The sequence below is a fragment of the Gallinula chloropus genome (genome assembly GCF_964237585.1).
Source record: "Gallinula chloropus genome assembly, chromosome: 2".
NCBI classification, from domain to species: domain Eukaryota; kingdom Metazoa; phylum Chordata; class Aves; order Gruiformes; family Rallidae; genus Gallinula; species Gallinula chloropus.
This window is the reverse complement of record NC_140086.1, coordinates 450,944-470,251: the sequence shown is the minus strand read 5'-3', so window position 1 is coordinate 470,251 and position 19,308 is coordinate 450,944. Positions and strand designations below refer to the sequence as shown.

The 19,308-nt window shown below is 66.7% G+C and overlaps 1 protein-coding gene across 1 annotated transcript in view; it reads right to left on the bottom strand.

Moving 5' to 3' along the window:
• NRBP2 (nuclear receptor binding protein 2) overlaps positions 1-10,690 on the bottom strand; it is a 30,597-nt gene extending 19,907 nt beyond the window's left edge. The window contains exon 1 of the mRNA XM_084260186.1: positions 10,464-10,690. Within this exon, the coding sequence (XP_084116312.1) occupies positions 10,464-10,580 (117 nt within the window). The 5' untranslated portion in view covers positions 10,581-10,690. The remainder of the gene's footprint in view (positions 1-10,463) is intronic.
• Positions 10,691-19,308: the final 8,618 nt, after the last annotated feature.

Genomic DNA, 19,308 nt, shown 5'->3' with positions numbered 1-19,308 from the left:
GTTCTGCTGCTTCCAGGGGCTGGGACGCAGCACCCTGACGCCTGGGCGCAGCTGTGGGCGCGGGCACGCAGCACCCCCAGCTCATTAGCGGGGGACAGACGGGCAGCTCGTGGCCCAGTTCCTGCTGCGGGCACACAAAGCACCTCTGTTCCTTGTTCTCCCTGGCCCCAGGCTCCACGTGCTTCCCGCAAAGCCCAGCAGACAGCCAGCAACACGGAGAGCCAGGGACATGGAGAGAGAGGGACATAGAGAGCCAGGGACATGGAGAGCCAGGGACACGGAGAGCCAGGGACATGGAGAGCCAGCGACATGGAGAGCCAGGGACATGGAGAGCCAGCGACATGGAGAGCAAGGGACATGGAGAGCCAGCGACATGGAGAGCCAGGGACACGGAGAGGCAGCGACACGGAGAGTGAGGGATACGGAGAGCCAGGGACATGGAGAGAGAGGGACACGGAGAGCCAGCGACATGGAGAGCCAGGGACACAGAGAGCCAGGGACACAGAGAGCCAGCGACATGGAGAGCCAGCAACATGGAGAGCCAGTGACATGGAGAGCCAGGGACATGGAGAGAGAGGGACACGGAGAGCCAGGGACATGGAGAGCCAGGGACATGGAGAGCCAGGGACACAGAGAGCCAGCGACATGGAGAGCCAGCAACATGGAGAGCCAGTGACATGGAGAGCCAGGGACATGGAGAGCCAGGGACATGGAGAGAGAGGGACACGGAGAGCCAGCGACACGGAGAGCCAGGGACACAGAGAGGCAGCGACACAGCCAGCAGTGACACAGCCAACCAGCGACTGACCACGGCTCTCCCAGCAAGGCCTGGCAGCCCCCAGCACCAACACAGCCAGGGCTCTGCTGGGGCAGGGGGAGACAGCTCAGCACTCCCCAGGATGCCCCCAGGACTGCCTGGGCAGGGTAACAGCCTGGGCAGGAGCTGTGTGCCGGGGAGGCTGTGTGAGGGCGCCTGGGGTGGGCACCATGAGGGCCGCTGGCCCCAGCGTGCTCCGTGACGCTGTTCTTCCACCTCTCCCCATAAGCATCACTGGAAAACCAGCACGTGGGCTTGAGAGGGATCCTGCCCCAAAACCAGTGAGGGGCCATGAGGCTGAGGAGGCAGGTGGAGAGCGCAGACTGAGACAGCCCTTCAGCTGGCACAAGGATGGGGCACGTGGGAGCCACAGAGCCCTGCATGGAGGCTACAGGTGCCTGGCTCGGGGGTCCCAAACCCTCAGGTGCCACCTCTCCTGCTTCACTGTGGGGCCACGACACTCCTGCACATGGGTACTGAGCCCAGAGCAGGCCCCGACCTGCACGGCCACTGTCCCCCCGTGCCTCCTGTCCCCATGGCTGGCGGAACTGGGTGCCCACCCGTCCCCTCCCACCCCCCTCCCACTGGAGTCCGGGGCTGTTCCTGCGCCGCAGCCTCCCTGCGCTGAACAACCCCCACTCTGAGCCCCGTCCTGGGGCCACCTCGGCCACCTCACACCGTGTTTCCAGGGGGCCCTGGCAGCCCCGCGTGCTGCCCATGGCGGACAGGGCGCGGAACAGGCCCTGCGCAGGCCGCTTCCAGAAAGGCCTTGGCAGGAGCCGAGCCCGGCCCGGGGACAAGCGAGCGAAGGTTTGCAGAGGATCGGGTTTCCTCTCACAATAAACCGCTCCCTTCTGAGCCTCCCGCAGCCACCGGGCCCGAAGCGCCGCAGCAGCGGTCGCCGGCTCAGGGATACGGGCCCGGGGCCGCTGCCCAAGGAGGCCAGGGCGCGGGACAGCCAGGGAGAGGGGCCCTGCTGCCACCCACCCAACCCAAGGTGGGTTGTCACCCTTCTTGGGCCGCTCCAGGGGGCTGTGGAAAAGGTGCCAGGAGGAGAGGGCACCTGCTGCTCTGCTGCTCCTCCCCGGACACCACACTCATGTCCCCAGGATGCCGGCCCCATCCCTGGACGGGGACATCCCGCTGCGCCCGCAGAGCATCCCCGCACGCCCTCCGGACCAGGACACCCCCACCGCTCCTGGGATGCTGAGGACAGAGAGTGGTCCCAGAGGCCTCCTGTGCTTGGGAACAGCTGGTGGGCAAGGGAAGCAGCCCAGCCCCCGGCGCAGCCGTGGGGACCCACCCCCAGACCCAGGCGCCCTGTTGAGCCCACGCAGCCCACTCACCTCCTCAGCCCCCAGCACAGGGGTGCTTGTCCCGCACCCCTCTCCCCTCTGCCCACGGCAGGAGGAGCAGGAGGAGCACAGAGCCAGCCTGGCTCCAACCAGGCGGGCAGCCCCTCTGGGAGAGGCCCCGTCCTGCCTCGGGCACTGTCCCCAAAGAGCCTCCCAAGCTGGGGTGAGCTCCAGGCTCAGCCCTCAGCCCCGGTGACTGACGAGCAGCATCGGGGTCACGGTACCAGCCCTGGCCCCCCAGGACCACCAGCATCACCAAAGACCAGGCAGCAGACCCTGCCTGGACACTGGGCTGGGTTTGGGCACTGAGCAGAGCTCGGGCAGGCTGGGGGTGGCTCAGAAACCGGGCACCCTGAAGCAGCTCCCTCTGCCTGGCCTGGCACGGGCTGCTGGGCTGTGAGCACGGGCTGCGCCAGCGCCGGGGCGGATGCCAGGAGCGAGGGCAGCTGCCCAAGGCGCTGCGGAGAGCTGGGCTGGCTCAGCCCAGAGAGGAGGAGGGAAGCTGCTGCTGGGGAGAGCTCCCAGCCCCTTCCCGGCCCTCGAGGGGCTCCAGGAGAGCTGGAGAGGGGCTGGTGCCCAGGGCAGGGAGGGCCAGGCCCAGGGGAACGGCCTCCAGCTGCAGCAGGGGGATGGAGAGGGGCTGGGGGGCAGGAACCCTTCCTGGGGAGGGGGGAGGCCCTGGCACAGGGTGCCCAGAGACGCTGGGCCTGCCCCAGGGTCCCAGGCAGGGCTCAAGCCGGGTCGGACGGGGCTGGGGGGTGGCACTGCCCATGGCAGGGGGGCACTGAGAGGGCTCAGAGGTCCATTGCAACCCCAAACACGTCATCAGTGACCATGCTGGAGGACACATCAGGAGGCTGACTACAGCCTCCACCCACCCATCCACCCATCCATCCACCCATCCCTCCATCCCTCCATCCATCCACCCATCCATCCCTCCCTCCCTCCCTCCCTCCCTCCCTCCATCCACCCATCCACTCATCCATCCATCCCTCCCTCCATCCATCCACCCCTCCCTCCATCCATCCCTCCATTCCTCCCTCCACCCCTCCAGCTCAGCACAGCTCCCAGTTCAGCCCAGCTCAGCCCAGCTCCCAGCTCAGCCCAGCTCCCAGCTCAGGTCCCAGCTCAGCTCAGCTCCCAGTTCAGCCCAGCTCAGCCCAGCTCCGAGCTCAGCTCCCAGCCCAGCTCCCAGCTCTCTGCTCCCAGCTCAGCTCCCAGCTCAGCCCAGCTCTGAGCTCAGCTCCCAGCCCAGCTCCCAGCTCAGCTCCAAGCCCAGCTCCCAGCTCAGCCCAGCTCCAAACCCAGCTCCCAGCTCTCTGCTCCCAGCTCTCTGCTCCCAGCACCCCGTATCAAGCACCAGCCCAGCCAGGAACACCCCTCAGTGCCCGGGGGGCAGCCGGGCGCAGCAGAGCCCCCCAGCAGCGACGGGACAGAGTGGGTCCCCCCAGCAACAGGCGGTCCCAGGGCTGTGACAGGAGCTGGCTGGGTGACGTCACCCTGCTGCCTGCGGTCCCCAGCACAGAGGAGCCAGGCTGCAGCCTCTGGGAGTGCCAGATAAACCTGTTCTCCGCAGGATCCCCTTACACAACCAGCAGGTGAGGGAAACGCCAGATGGGGAGAGTTTTCATCCTGCTCCCCCCAAACACCTCCTCAGCACCAGTTCAGACCAGGCTGGGTACTGGGCTACCCCCTGGAGAGACCCAGCAGAGCAGGGATGGTGCCAGGCTGTGCTCCATCATGGAACTGGGAGATGGGGACAGGGGACAGTGCCAGGCTGTGCTCCACCATGGAACTGGGAGATGGGGACAGGGGACAGTGCCAGGCTGTGCTCCATCATGGAACTGGGAGGAGATGGGAGAGGGGACAGTGCCAGGCTGTGCTCCATCATGGAACTGGGAGGAGATGGGAGAGGGGACAGTGCCAGGCTGTGCTCCATCATGGAACTGGGAGGAGATGGGAGAGGGGACAGTGCCAGGCTGTGCTCCATCATGGAACTGGGAGGAGATGGGAGAGGGGACAGTGCCAGGCTGTGCTCCATCATGGAGCTGGGAGGAGATGGGGACAGGGGACAGTGCCAGGCTGTGCTCCATCATGGAGCTGGGAGGAGATGGGGACAGGGGACAGTGCCAGGCTGTGCTCCATCATGGAACTGGGAGATGGGGACAGGGGACAGTGCCAGGCTGTGCTCCACCATGGAACTGGGAGGAGATGGGGACAGGGGACAGTGCCAGGCTGTGCTCCATCATGTCACTGGGAGGAGATGGGGACAGGGGACAGTGCCAGGCTGTGCTCCATCATGGAACTGGGAGGAGATGGGGGCAGGGGACAGTGCCAGGCTGTGCTCCATCATGGAACTGGGAGGAGATGGGGACAGGGGACAGTGCCAGGCTGTGCTCCACCATGGAACTGGGAGGAGATGGGGACAGGGGACAGTGCCAGGCTGTGCTCCATCATGTCACTGGGAGGAGATGGGGACAGGGGACAGTGTCAGGCTGTGCTCCATCACGGAACTGGGAGGAGATGGGGACAGGGGACAGTGCCAGGCTGTGCTCCATCATGGAACTGGGAGGAGATGGGGACAGGGGACAGTGCCAGGCTGTGCTCCACCATGGAACTGGGAGGAGATGGGGACAGGGGACAGTGCCAGGCTGTGCTCCACCATGGAACTGGGAGGAGATGGGGACAGGGGACAGTGCCAGGCTGTGCTCCATCATGGAGCTGGGAGGAGATGGGGACAGGGGACAGTGCCAGGCTGTGCTCCATCATGGAACTGGGAGGAGATGGGACAGGGGACAGTGCCAGGCTGTGCTCCATCATGGAGCTGGGAGGAGATGGGGACAGGGGACAGTGCCAGGCTGTGCTCCATCATGGAACTGGGAGATGGGGACAGGGGACAGTGCCAGGCTGGAGAGGGGTGGGGAAGGGATGGGGAGGGGAATGGGAGGGGGAGGGTGCCGGTCGCTGCGGTGCTCGGGGTTTGTGCCTGGATTGGAGGAGCAACTGAGGGTGCTGAGCTGGGTGCTCAGGGTGCTGAGCTGGGTGCCTGAGGGTGGGAGCTGGGTGCCTGAGGGTGCTGAGCTGGGTGCCTGAGGGTGGGAGCTGGGTGCCTGAGGGTGGGAGCTGGGTGCTCAGGGTGCTGAGCTGGGTGCCTGAGGATGCTCAGCTGGGTGCCTGAGGCTGAGAGCTGGGTGCTCAGGGTGCTGAGCTGGGTGCCTGAGGGTGCTGAGCTGGGTGCTCAGGGTGGGAGCTGGGTGCCTCAGGGTGCTGAGCTGGGTGCCTCAGGGTGGGAGCTGGGTGCCTGAGGGTGGGAGCTGGGTGCTCAGGGTGCTGAGCTGGGTGCCTGAGGGTGCTGAGCTGGGTGCTCAGGGTGCTGAGCTGGGTGCCTGAGGATGCTCAGCTGGGTGCCTGAGGGTGGGAGCTGGGTGCTCAGGGTGCTGAGCTGGGTGCCTGAGGGTGCTGAGCTGGGTGCCTGAGGATGGGAGCTGGGTGCTCAGGGTGCTGAGCTGGGTGCCTCAGGGTGGGAGCTGGGTGCCTCAGGGTGCTGAGCTGGGTGCCTGAGGGTGGGAGCTGGGTGCTCAGGGTGCTGAGCTGGGTGCCTGAGGCTGGAGCAGGCTCAGGCACCCCAGAGCTCGCCGAGCTGCCCCGGGGCAGGGGGCACACACAGGGTGGGGAGCAGGAGAACGTTCCCCCTGAGAGGGGAGAAGCTCCGGCCCAACCGCCACCGCGGCGCCGCCGCCCCGGCCCCCCCGGCCCCCCCGGCCCCGGGAACAGCCCGGGGATTGTTCCAGCCCGCGCAGATCCGGGAGGATTAAGGGACCCTGGGAAGGGGCCGGGGCCCGGGGACAGCGGAGCCCCAGCAAAGGGCAGAGTCCCCGTGCACCCAGTGAGAGCTGAGGGCAGCAGGGAGCACAGGACGCCCGGCACCACAAACCTGGCACCACAAGCCTGGCACCCTGGCACCCCAAGCCTGGCACACCAATCCCATCACCCTGGCACCCCAAGCCTGGCACCACAAGCCTGGCACCCTGGAACACCAAGCCCAGCACACTAAGCCTGGCATCTTGGCACCCCAAGCCTGGCACCCCAAGCCCAGCACCCTGGCACCCCAAGCCTGGCACCCCAAGCCTGGCACACCAAGCCTGGCACCCTGGCACCCCAAGCCTGGCACCTCAAGCCCAGCACCATGGCACACCAAGCCCTGCACATCAAGCCTGGCACACCAAGCCTGGCACCCTGGCACACCAAGCCCGGCACACCAAACCTGGCACACAATGCCCATGGCACACCAAGCCTGGTACCCTGGCACGCCAAGCCCAGCACCATGGCACACCAAGCCTGGCACACCAAGCCTGGTACCCTGGCACACCAAGCCCAGCACCATGGCACACCAAGCCTGGCACACCAAGCCTGGCACCCTGGCACATCAAGCCTGGCACACCAAGCCTGGCACACGATGCCCATGGCACACCAAGCCCATGGAACACGTGCTGAGAGGGGACCGTGCCGGCTGGAGCCACCTTGGGTCAGTCAGTCCCATCCCGCTGCCACAGCCCCCCGGGAAGAGCCGCCCCGGGACCCCCTGCCCAGAGCCCCCGGGCAGCCCCCTGCCCGAGCAGCCTGGCCAGCAGCAGGCTGCTCCCAGGGAAGCTGAGCAGCATCGAACCGGAGCTGTAAAACCAAGAGGGGCAGGAAACCCCCCTGGGTGGGGTGGGGAGGGAGAGCCGAGTCCTGGGTGCTGCGATTCGCCGCGCTGGGGCCGCGCTGCCCAGCAAAGCCCCTCTCCTGGGAGGGCTGGCAGCACAGCAGCTCTCAAAAACAACCCTGGTGGCAAACACTGAATAGTTGGGCGCGTCCCAAACGCTCCATCACGGACCCGGTCACGCTGCAGGCACCACTTATACCTAAAAAGGGGAAATGCTCCCACCTCTGCCTGCCCAGCAGCCGGGGCTGTTCATCCCCCTCTCGCTCCCGTCCCCTGCTCCATGACCTACAGCAGCACCTCACCTCACCCCCTCTGACAGCCCTTCTTTGAACCCAGCTGCAGTGGTCCTCCTCCCTCTCCCCATTATCCCTTCCCTTGTCCCTTCCCTTGTCCCTTCCCTTGTCCCTTCCCTTGTCCCTGCCCGGCTTCAGAAGCTGAAGCTCCTGGTTCAGGGGCCCCGTGTCACAGCACACGCCTTGTTTACTAAACAAGGGGACCAGACAGGGAGAGAGGGGCGATTCCAAGTGAAGGTGCCACCAGCCCCGTGCCAGAGGCACTGGCAGAGCCACAGCCAGAGAAGGGATCCAGCATTCGGCGCCCTGAGCCGCAGCCGAGCTTCACCATGGGGAGAGGCACCAAAGGGATTCCCCAGGGAACCCCAGGATGACTCAGGGCACCCCTGGTCCAGGGTGATCCTGCAGTGGGAACTGCCCAGGGATCATTGAATCCCAGACTGGGCTGGGCTGGGAGGGACCCCAGGGGTCCCAGAGCTCCAACCCCCTGCCACAGGCAGGGACACCAACCTCCAGGCCTGGAGCTACACAAGGGTGCCCAGGGCCCCAGCCAACCTGGCCTTGAACACCCCCAGGGACGGGGCACCCACCCCCTCTCTGGGCAGCCCCTTCCAGCCCCTTATCATGTCCTTAAGGACTCGGGGGCACCCAGGGAAGGGCCGAGGCAGCTGGGGAAGGGCTGAGGCACCTGAGGAAACGAGTGCTCAGGGGATGGAGCCCTGGGAGAGCAGCCCTCTCGCTCGGGCAGGTTTCAGGGCTCAGGGTGGGTGAAGCTGCCGTGCCAGAACCCCCGTGAACGGCCAGGATGGCGGAGCGAAGGGAGCTTTGTGTCAGACGAGCCTCTTGCACCTTCCCAGGGGAAGAGCAGCCACCCCTGGTCTGGGGGCTGCTGGCCTGGTCCCTCCTTCCATCGATGCACCGCCGGGCCCTTTGGCACTCGCGCCCTGATGGTCCCCAGCACCCCAAGCATTCCTGCAGCCGGGATTGTCCCTCTCTGTCCTGGTGATGCAGGGCAATTATTGATTCTCCTGACTTTGCTTTTTCCAGAGCAGTCGAGCCCTGTACGGCCTGGCTGCCTCTGGGATGGGTCCCACGGGGAGGGGGAGCCCGGCCGTGCCTGTGGTGGGCAGGGGGAGCCCGGGCATGTGGCTGCAGAGCTGGGAGAGCTGGAGTGGGCAGAGGCTGGCTCCCCGCAGGGAGTCGTAGTGCTTGAACCCTGCTGCTCGTTAGCACAGGCTGAGAAGCCGGGTACAGTGTGGCTGATGTGTGTGGTAATTACACACATTGGGAGGGGACTTTGGTTCCACACCCCCTGGGCAGCCTGTCCCAGGGCTCCCTCACCCTCACTGGGAAGAAGTTCTTCCCCACATTGGGGGGAACTCTCTGTGCTCCAGCTTGAGCCCATCGCCCCTTGTCCTGTCCCCACAGACACTGAGCAGAGGCTGCCCATGGCCCCTGGGTCCCACCCATCAGCTCTTGATCCCCATTGATCAGATCCCCTCTCAGGCTCTTCTCTGCAGGCTGAACAGCCCCAGCTCCCTCAGCCTTTCCTCCCAGGGGAGATGCTCCAGGCCCTTCAGCATCTCTGTCCCTCCTCTGGACTCTCTCCAGGAGATCCCTGGCTGGTTGATCCCAGGGAGCCCAGCACTGGACACAACACTCCAGGTGGGGCCTGAGCAGGGCAGAGCAGAGGGGGAGGATCCCCTCCTGTCTCCTGCTGCCCACACTCCTCCTGATGCCCCCAGGACTCTGACCTCTCACTCGGTGCAGCACATCCCCTGTCCAGCCTCTGGTACATCTCTCCCTGCCGTGGCCTGGAAGCCTGGCAGAGGAGCCCTGCTGCGGTGGGCTGTGTGTAGGGACATCACTTCTCCTCAGCTGGCTTGAGGACTTTATCCCACCCACCCTCAGAGTGAGGATGGCAATGGAGAACTGCTCTGTTCCCTGTGATGCGGCAGCTTCCCCTGGCTGAGCTGTTTCCAGATGAGCCCTGGTGCCTCCAGAGCGGTTTTAGCCCCGTGCAGACCCCTCTCCTGTTTGGGAAGGGGCTGTGAGGCCTGGCAGACGCTTGGTGCCATCCCCCACTGCCAAGGGTCAGGAGCTGCACATGGGCTGGAAGAACCCCAGCTCCTGTCTCCATCCCACCCGGCCCGGGGCCAGGGGTCGGACCCGCTGGCTCTGGGCCCTGCTCCGAACAGAGGTGGGGAGACTCGGGCTCCACGTCCAGGGGAGACGGCGTTCTGCCGGCCCCTGGCTGGGAGAGAGGGGGCTGGGGGTGACGGAGAGAGGGGGGCTGGGGGTGTCGGAGGGAGGGAGGGGGGGCTGGGGGTGACGGAGAGAGGGGGGCTGGGGGTGACGGAGGGAGGGAGGGGGAGCTGGGGGTGACGGAGGGAGGGAGGGGGAGCTGGGGGTGACGGAGGGAGGGAGGGGGGGCTGGGGGTGACGGAGGGAGGGGGGCTGGGGGTGACGGGGGGAGGGAGGGGGGGAGGGGGTGACACAGGGAGGGAGGGGGGGGGCTGATGGATGGGGGGGGCTGGGAGTGACGGCGGGGGGCAGGAGGTGATGGAGGGAAGGAGGGAGGGGGGGCACCTGCAGGGGGGCTGTGCTGAGCCTGTGCTGAGAGGGGCAGACCCCCGTGCAGACCCCCGTGCTGCGGGGGGCAGACCCCTTGTCTGGGGGAGGAAGCGGGTTCTCCAGCCCCGGCTGCAGCGGCGCAGGGACCGGCCCCACCATCCCCCCCCGGTCCTCGCTCCGGGCAGCGACTCGGCCTCTCCCCGCCCCGGGACAGCCCGAGCCCCGCGCCCGGCGCCGGCTCCCCCAGCCCCCGGGCCGCTCCCCCGGGGCCCCCGGGCCGGCTGCGGGCGGGCGGCCCAGCGCGGCGGGTCCCTCGGGGAGCGACGCACCGGGACAGCCCGCACCGGGGCACGGCGAGCCCGGACCCCGCACCGGGGCTCCCCGCACCGGGACAGCCCGCACCGGGCCACGGCGAGCCCGGCCCCCCGCACCGGGGCTCCCCGCACCGGGGCACGGCGAGCCCGGAACCCGCACCGGGGCACAGCGAGCCCGGACCCCGCACCGGGGCTCCCCGCACCAGGCATCCCCGCACCGGGGCAGCCCGCACCGGGCTATGGCGAGCCCGGCTCCCCGCACCAGGGCTTTCCGCACCAAGACAGCCCGCACCGGCTCTCCCCGCACCGGGGCTCCCCGCGCCTCCATCCCCCCCCGCCGCCCGGGGCAGCTCCCGGCCCCGCAGAGCCCGGGGCGCGGCCGCATCGTTCCCGCAGCGCCGGTACCTGCTCCCGGCGCTTCTGCCAGCGCCCGCAGGGACTCTCCTCCAGGATCTCGCTCTCCTCCTCGCTCTCCTCCTCCTTCTCCTGCGCCAGGCGAGCGTCCGGCTCCGGCACCGCCATTCCCGCGCCGAGCCGGGCCGGGCCGGGCAGGGCAGCGCCGAGCCGAGCCGGGTCGAACCCAGCCGAACCGGGCCGAGCCGAGCCGAGCCGGGCCGAACCCAGCGGCGCCGATCCGATTCCAGCCGATCCGAGCCGAGTCGATCCAAGAGGCGCCGAGCCCCGCCGAACCGGACCCCGCCGAGCCGAACCGGGCCCCGCCGAGCCGGTCCCGGCCTCGCCGAGCCGAGCCCCGCCGAACCGAGCCCCGCCGAACCGAGCCGGTCCCGGCCCCGCCGAACCGAGCCCCGCCGAACCGAACCGAGCCGGTCCCGGCGCCGCAGAACCGGGCCCCGCCGAGCCGGTCCCGGCGCCGCCGAGCCGAGCCGAGCCCCGCCGAGCCGGTCCCGGTCCCGGCGCCGCCGCTGCTCCCGGCCGCGCTCCGCGGGCTGACAGCGCCGCCCGGGCTCAGCCCGCCCCGCTCCGGACGTGCGGCCACGCACGGCCCCGCCCCTCCCCGCCGGGAGGGGCCCCGCGCACCCCCCACCCCCCCCCCGGCCCGCGGGACGCGCCCCCGGGACCCCGCGCCCCGCCCCGCCCCGCCCCGGCCCCGCGCTCCCCGGCCCCATCCCCGGCCCGGGACCTGCCGCCCTCCCGGTGTCCCCGGCGCGCCGCCGCCTCCCCAGCGCCGGGCCCCGAGCGCCGGGCCGGGCGTCGTGCGGGTGTCGCCGCCCCGTTTCCTTCAGCTCGGTCGCTGCCCGGTCTCGTGCCGCTGCCCGGCCGCTGCCCCGGGAGCCCGGGACCGGCGTGGGGAACCGGAGGGGCGGCGGGACGGGGACGGGCAGCGCGGGGCGCACAGAGTCCCGAAGGCGGCACCTCTGCTGCTGCGGGACAGCACCGCGTCCTGCCCGGCGGCCGCCGGCCGCTCCCGCAGCGGCACCGGGGCGACTGGTGCCGGCAGATACAGCCCGCGGCACCACACGGCACTGCCGGCACCCCAGGGCACAGCCAGTACCCCCTGGCACTGCCGGCACCACACGGCACTGACGGCACCACATGGCACTGCCGGGATCCCATGGCACTGCCGGCACCACATGGCACTGCCAGGATCCCATGGCACTGCCGGCACCCCCTGGCACTGCCAATACCCCATGGCACTGCCGGGATCCCATGGCACTCCCGGCACCACATGGCACTGCCAGCATCCCATGGCACTGCTGACACCACATGGCACTGCCAGTACACCCTGGCACTGCCGGCACCTCATGGCACTGCCAGAACCCCAGGGCACTGCCAGCACCTCATGGCACTGCCAGCACCCCATGGCACTGCCAGCACCACATGGCACTGCCGGCACCCCGTGGCACTAGCGGCACCCCACAGGACTACCAGCACCCCATGCCACTGCTGGCAGCACTGCCAGCACCCTGCAGCACTACTGGCACCCTATAGCACTGCTGGCACCCTGTGGCACTACCAGTACCCCATGGCACTGCCGGCACCCCGTGGCACTGCCAGCACCCTGTTGCACTATCGGCACCCTGTGGCACTACCAGTACCCCATGGCACTACCAGCACCCCGTGGCACCGCCGACACCCCATGGCACTGCTGGCACCCTGCGGCACCGCCGGCACCCCATGGCAAGCCCTGCTCTGCGCCCTGCTCTGCGCCCTGCTCTGTGCCCTGCCACAAAGCCAGTGGCTGCTGCTGGGAGCCCTGCACAGGCCCTGGCAGACCCATCACCCCGTCCAGTGAACACATCAGGCCACGGCCACCCCCGGGCTGACACCAGTTACACCAGTCTGCTCCAGCCCGAAAGCTCCCGCGGCGACCTTGTCCCGTGCCGAGCAGGGGAAAGTCAAGCCCTGGCTCTTATCAACCTGGAAGCCAAAGGTCCAGCTGGGAAGAAGTGCAAGGAGGAGGAATAAGAGTGCTGGAGCAGAACACAAAGCACCCCCCACACCCTGTCCCACCTGCCCGTGTCTCCAGAGCCCCCCAGCACCCCCGTCACGGCCCCACATCCCTGTGGAATGGGGTTCCCCAGCGTGGCTGCACGGGAGGGGGGCAGCCTGGGCTGGGGGCGACTGGTCAGCTTTACTGGGGACCCTCTGGGCATAAAACTCTGTTCAGCCTGGAGAAGAGAAGGCTGTGGGGGGACCTCACTGCAGCCTCCCCATCCCTGAAGGGACCCCAGGAACAGGAGGGGAATGGGCTTGTTAAAGGGCAGAGACTGGCAGGACAAGGGGCTGGAGTGAAGCTGGAGGAGGGAAGGGGGAGAGGAGAGACTGGGGGGAAGTTCTGTGCAGAGAGAGTGGTGAGGGGCTGGAAGGGGCTGCCCAGAGAGGGGGTGGGTGCCCCGTCCCTGGGGGTGTCCAAGGCCAGGTTGGCTGGGGCCCTGGGCAGCCTTGTGTAGCTCCAGGCCTGGAGGTTGGTGTCCCTGCCTGTGGCAGGGGGTTGGAGCTCTGGGACCCTTGGGGTCCCTCCCAGCCCAGCCCAGTCTGGGATTCTGGGATTCTCACCGAGTGTCTCTCGGGTGACCCGTCTGTGGGTGACAGGCTGTGGAATCCGCTGCCACGGGCTGTTGTGGCAGCTGAGGCAGGAAAGGGTTTTAAAAGCCATTAGGCAAATTTGTGGGAGGAAAATTGATTGAGGGTTGTTAAACACAGAGAGGCAGAGGCAGCCTCTGGCTCAGGAGGGCTCCGAGCTGCAGACTGCGGGAGGCTGTGAGGGGTGAGGCTGTGGGGGATGAGGCTGTGAGGGGTGAGGCTGTGAGGGATGAGGCTGTGAGGGATGAGGCTGTGAGGGATGAGGCTGTGAGGGGTGAGGCTGTGAGGGATGAGGCTGTGGGGGATGAGGCTGTGGGGGATGAGGCTGTGAGGGGTGAGGCTGTGAGGGATGAGGCTATGAGGAGTGAGGCTGTGGGGGATGAGGCTGTGGGGGATGAGGCTGTGAGGAGTGAGGCTGTGAGGGGTGAGGCTGTGAGGGATGAGGCTGTGAGGGATGAGGCTATGAGGAGTGAGGCTGTGGGGGATGAGGCTGTGAGGGGTGAGGCTGTGAGGGGTGAGGCTGAGGGATGAGGTATCACCTGGCCCTGCTCTGGTTCCTGTGGGATTCCTCCAGGGATCTGCTGGGAGCGACCTGCAGGACACAGGGATATGTGGGGCTGAGATCTTAGACCTCTGCTCTTCTCACTGCCAGGCCTGCTGGCCGTGTCCTGGCTGCTGGCAGTGTCCTGTTTGCTGGTGTCCTGGCTGCTGGACATGTCCTGGCTGCTGGCAGTGTCCTGGCTGCTGGCAGTGTCCTGGCTGCTGGTTCTGTCCTGGCTGCTGGACATGTCCTGGCTGCTGGTTGTGTCCTGTTTGCTGGCCGTGTCCTGGCTGCTGGCCGTGTCCTGGCTGCTGGCAGTGTCCTGTTTGCTGGTGTCCTGGCTGCTGGACATGTCCTGGCTGCTGGCCGTGTCCTGGCTGCTGGTTCTGTCCTGGCTGCTGGACATGTCCTGGCTGCTGGTTGTGTCCTGTTTGCTGGCTGTGTCCTGGCTGCTGGCTGTGTCCTGGCTGCTGGCAGTGTCCTGGCTGCTGGCAGTGTCCTGGCTGCTGGTTGTGTCCTGGTTGCTGGCAGTGTCCTGGTTGCTGGCAGTGTCCTGGTTGCTGGCAGTGTCCTGGCTGCTGGCAGTGTCCTGTTTGCTGGCCGTGTCCTGGTTGCTGGCAGTGTCCTGGCTGCTGGTTGTGTCCTGGCTGCTGGCAGTGTCCTGGTTGCTGGCAGTGTCCTGGCTGCTGGTTGTGTCCTGGCTGCTGGTTGTGTCCTGGCTGCTGGCAGTGTCCTGGCTGCTGGCAGTGTCCTGGCCAAGTGATGCTGCGTCCCTGGACTGGCTGTGCCCAGCGTAGGCAGTCTTGGAGTCACACGGGTCTTGGAGGCCTGAGGTACGTGGACTGGGCAGGTCCTTGGCCTCTCTGTTCAGACCCAGTCACACTGAGTGCAGCCACCTCAGCCCCTGGTACCCTGGGCTGCTTCGGATGTGTCATGGTGACGACAGGGGGATGCAGGGTGGGGGGTGGGGGGTGGATGGATGGGGGAGGGATGGATGGAATAATGGATGGATGGAGGGATGGATGGATGGATGGATGGATGGATGGAGGGGTGATGGATGGATGGATGGATGGATGGATGGATGGATGGATGGAGGGATGGAGGGATGGATGGAGGGGTGATGGATGGATGGATGGATGGATGGATGGATGGATGGATGGATGGAGGGATGGAGGGGTGATGGATGGATGGATGGATGGATGGAGGGATGGACGGACGGACGGAGGAATGGAGGGATGATGGAGGGAGGGAGGGAGGGAGGGAGGGATGTTCCACAGCAGCCATCATCCTCTGCATCTCCACTGCCCTCTTACCCCACCCGGACTGTGCCCCTACAACCCCGGTCTGACCGTGCCGTGCCGTGCAGCCAGCCAGGGGGTCCCTAATTTAACAGGGGTCCCAGGTATGTGTCATTCTCATTGTGCTCTGACTTTGCCCCACTGGAGCCCAAGGGGCCTTTTTAACCCCTCACAGGGCCGGTTGGCTTCTGCTCCCTCACAGGATGCTCTGCAGGGTCTGGGTCCAGCCCGGGTGACGCCGTGCCGGGGGGAGCATCCTCCGTGCTGGGGCAGGAGCAGGACAGCCCTGCCTCTGCCCAGCAAGGAGAGCTGGGTGCTGCCGAGCTCAGGGCTGCAGCTCCCTGTCTCCCTCCCCCTGTCCCTGCTGGGAGGCCTCTCCCTGGCTCGCTGTCTATTTTTATCCCCACTTGAGGGATGGGGCTGGGAGGTGCTGACGTCAGGTGTTTTTGCACAACTTGCACTTTGTCACAGTTTAAGGTTCAGTCCTGGTGCCAGACGGGCTCTGTGGAGCTGACAAACATCTTCCCTGTGGGTCTGTCTGTCTGTCTGTCTGCAGCACGTTCACCTGTGGTTTCTGCAGGGCAGATGTGTGCCCGGCACGCAGGGACCTCGGGGTCCTGGTGGGTGACAGGTTGGCCAAGAGCTGGGCCCCCTGGGATCAGACAGCCAGGGATCTCCTGGAGAGAGTCCAGAGGAGGGACAGAGATGCTGAAGGGCCTGGAGCATCTCCCCTGGGAGGAAAGGCTGAGGGAGCTGGGGCTGTTCAGCCTGCAGAGAAGAAGACTAAGGGGGGACCTTATTCATGTTTATCAGTATCTTCAGTATGGGATGCAGGGGAATGGGCAGCCCCTTTCCAGTGTCTGTGGGGACAGGACAAGGGGCAGTGGCTGCAAGTTAGAGCATAGGAAGAACTTTTCCCCAGTGAGGGTGAGGGAGCCCTGGGACAGGCTGCCCAGGGGGTGTGGAGTCTCCTTCTCTGGAGAGATTCCAGACCCCTCTGGACCTCTGTGCCCTGTCCCAGGGACCCTGCTTGGGCAGGGGGTGGGACCTGATGATCTCTTGAGGTCCCTCCCAACCCCTGTGGTCCTGTGATTCTATTCTCTGATGGTCCCTCTTTTAGCACTGAGCTGTGCCTGGTCACAGCACGTGTCCTCATCCCACACACCCACACGCCTCTTCCTGTGGCTTCACCTCTGTTTACACACAGCACTGCACAGGCTCTGGCTGCTTTCCACCTTTGGGAGAGCTGGGTACGTGTTTTCCTGTGCTGCAGGGTCAGGGCTGAGACACTGTCAGGCTGCAGCCCCTCAGCCCCCTGGGCTGCCCTTCGCCCTGGATGTTTGGGGGAGCGTGTGCCCTCCCAGGGGTGGCAGTGGGGATGGTTTCAGCTGCTGCAGCTCTGAGAAGCTGGTTCAGGGAAGCACTTGGTGTTATCCCAGGGGATCTGGTGGTGTGGGTCACACGCTGTCCTGCCCCCCTGGGATGTGCACATCCTGCCCTGGTGCTGTGCACAGTCACACGTCTGTGGGGAGCTGCAGGACAGGGGGAGGCTGGAGCCCGGTGCCCAAACACGGTGACACCAGCAGGTCACAGAATCACAGGGGTTGGGAGGGACCCCCAGAGCCCATGGGGTCCCACCCCCTGCCCAAGCAGGGTCCCTAGGACAGGGGCTGGGATCTCTGCAGAGAAGGAGACTCCACACCCCCTGGGCAGCCTGTCCCAGGGCTCCCTCACCCTCACTGGGAAGAAGTTCTTCCCCACATTGGGGGGAACTCCCTGGGCTCCAACTTGAGCCCATCGCCCCTTGTCCTGTCCCCACAGACACTGAGCAGAGGCTGCCCATGGCCCCTGGGTCCCACCCTTCAGCTCTTGATCCCCAGTGATCAGATCCCCTCTCGGGCTCTTCTCTCCAGGCTGAACAGCCCCAGCTCCCTCAGCCTTTCCTCCCAGGGGAGATGCTCCAGGCCCTTCAGCATCTCTGTCCCTCCTCTGGACTCTCTCCAGGAGATCCCTGGCTGTCTGATCCCAGGGAGCCCAGCACTGGACACAACACTCCAGGTGGGGCCTGAGCAGGGCAGAGCAGAGGGGGAGGATCCCCTCCTGTCACCTGCTGCCCACACTCCTCCTGATGCCCCCCAGGATCCCCTTGGCTCTCTCAGCCCCCAGGGCACACTGCTGGCTCGTGGCCACCCTGTCACCCACCAGCACCCCAGGTTCTTCTCCTCAGAGCTCCTCTCCAGCAGCTCCCCCCAGCCTGTCCTGATCCCAGCAGTTATTCCTCCCCAGGGGCCAGACTCTCCCCTTGCTGTTGTTGAACCTCCCCTGGTCTCTCCCTGCCCAGCTCCCCAGCCTGGCCAGGTCTCTCTGGATGGCAGCGCAGTGTCCTGCCTGTCAGGATGGTTTGAACCCCCTGGGGAAGGCTCATCGGTCTGCCAGGGAGTGGGGGACGTGGGGTGGAGGAGGAGGAGCAGAAGGAGGAGGATGAGGAGGAGGAGGAGGCTGCTTGCAGTGGCTGTGGGACCTCGCACAGCCAGGACAGTCACTGGCTGCAGGATGGCTCTGGCCATGGAGGAGCTGGACCCTGAGGCAGAGGGGAATGGAAGGGAGGAAGGGATGGAGGGAGGGAGGGATGGAGGGAGGGATGGAGGGAGGGATGGAGGGATGGAAGGGCATCCCTGCCTGATCAGAGGGGTGGATGGAGGGAGCCAGAGCTGCGGCAGGGAGGGCTGAAGGGGAGCAGGGCCAAGGGCAGGCGGAGGAGGGTCAGAGCCCTGGCAGCGCTCTGGGTCGCTGCCCCCAGGATCCGGCTGTGGTAGGGGTGGGTGGTGATGCTGCTGCCCACCAGCAGAGGCTGGTGTCATCTCGCAGCCGGCTGTGCACAAAGGAGCCTGGCTCCTGTCAGCCGGGCTCCCTGCTCTGCCCGGGCCGCCTGGCAGGGAGCCGGATGGGGCTTTCCTGGCTCCCAGCCTCTCCAGCACAGAGGGAAGCCAGGCTGCAGGTAGTGCTCTTGGCAGGTATCCCAGGACAGGGGTTCAGCCCAGCAGCACACCCTGTGCTGCCAGCGGCTCCCAACCCCGGCGCTTCCACCTCCCAGCCTCCCATGTTCAGCTGCCAGGGTATTTCCTGCTCTCCAGGACGTGGTTTCCTCTTGTAAACCTCAGCCAGTTCCTTTCGCTGCCTTCCCACTCCACCTCTCTCTGCAGCCTCCACAGAACCCCCTCGAAGGACCCCCCAGTCCCTGGGCAGAGCTGCCCGTCCCCGGGCTCCTCTCCTGCCCATCCCCGGGCTCCTCTGCCCATCCCTGGGCTCCTCTCCTGCCCAGCCCCGGGCTCCTCTCCTGCCCATCCCCAGGCTCATCTCCTGCCCATCCCCGGGCTCCTCTCCTGCCCATCCCCGGGCTCCTCTCCTGCCCATCCCCGGGCTCATCTCCTGCCCATCCCCGGGCTCCTCTCCTGCCCATCCCCAGGCTCATCTCCTGCCCATCCCTGGGCTCCCCTCCTGCCCATCCCCGGGCTCCTCTCCTGCCCATCCCCAGGCTCCTCTCCTGCCCATCCCCGGGCTCATCTGCCCATCCCCGGGCTCATCTCCTGCCCGGCCCCGGGCTCATCTGCCCATCCCCGGGCTCCTCTGCCCATCCCCGGGCTCCTCTCCTGCCCATCCCCGGGCTCCTCTGCCCATCCCCGGGCTCCTCTCCTGCCCATCCCCGGGCTCCTCTGCCCATCCCCGGGCTCCTCTCCTGCCCATCCCCAGGCTCGTCTCTGGAGGATGCAGGTGGGTGCAGGGGAGTGGGGATGGGGGTTGTGTGGCTGGGCAGGGGAGGGGAGCAATGAAACCCTTCAGCTGCTGGGGCCCGCTGGGATCTCCCCCCACCCTGCCCACACGCAGCCCTCACAGGGCGAGGAGGAGGAAGAGGAGGAAGAAGAGGAAGAGGAGGAGGAGGAGGGATGCTGGGTGACTCCAGCCCAGAGACTTTGAGGTAAATCACCCTGTCTTTGCTGTCACAGCAGTCAGGAGCTCATGTAGCACGTTGTAGCTGGGGGTGCCCTGTTACAGCTGGGGAGCTCCTGGTCCAACAGCCTTTAAACCCTTTTTTGACCTTTTCCTAAGAAAAGGGAGAAAGTGGAAAAGCTTCATCACAGCAACACCTTCTGTTCCTTTCCCCCTGAGGCAGAAAGGATCAGGCTTTGAGCTGAGCACAGAGGGGATGCTACCTGTCATCTCTGGGGTCGGGAGGAAGAGGGTCATGCAGGCAGCCCAGAGCCCCGTCCCAACCCCCCCTGAGTGCTCCTAAGGCAAAACAGCATGAGCTGAGGCATCCCAGGGGAGATGAGGTATCCCAGGGGAGATGAGGTATCCCAGGGGAGAT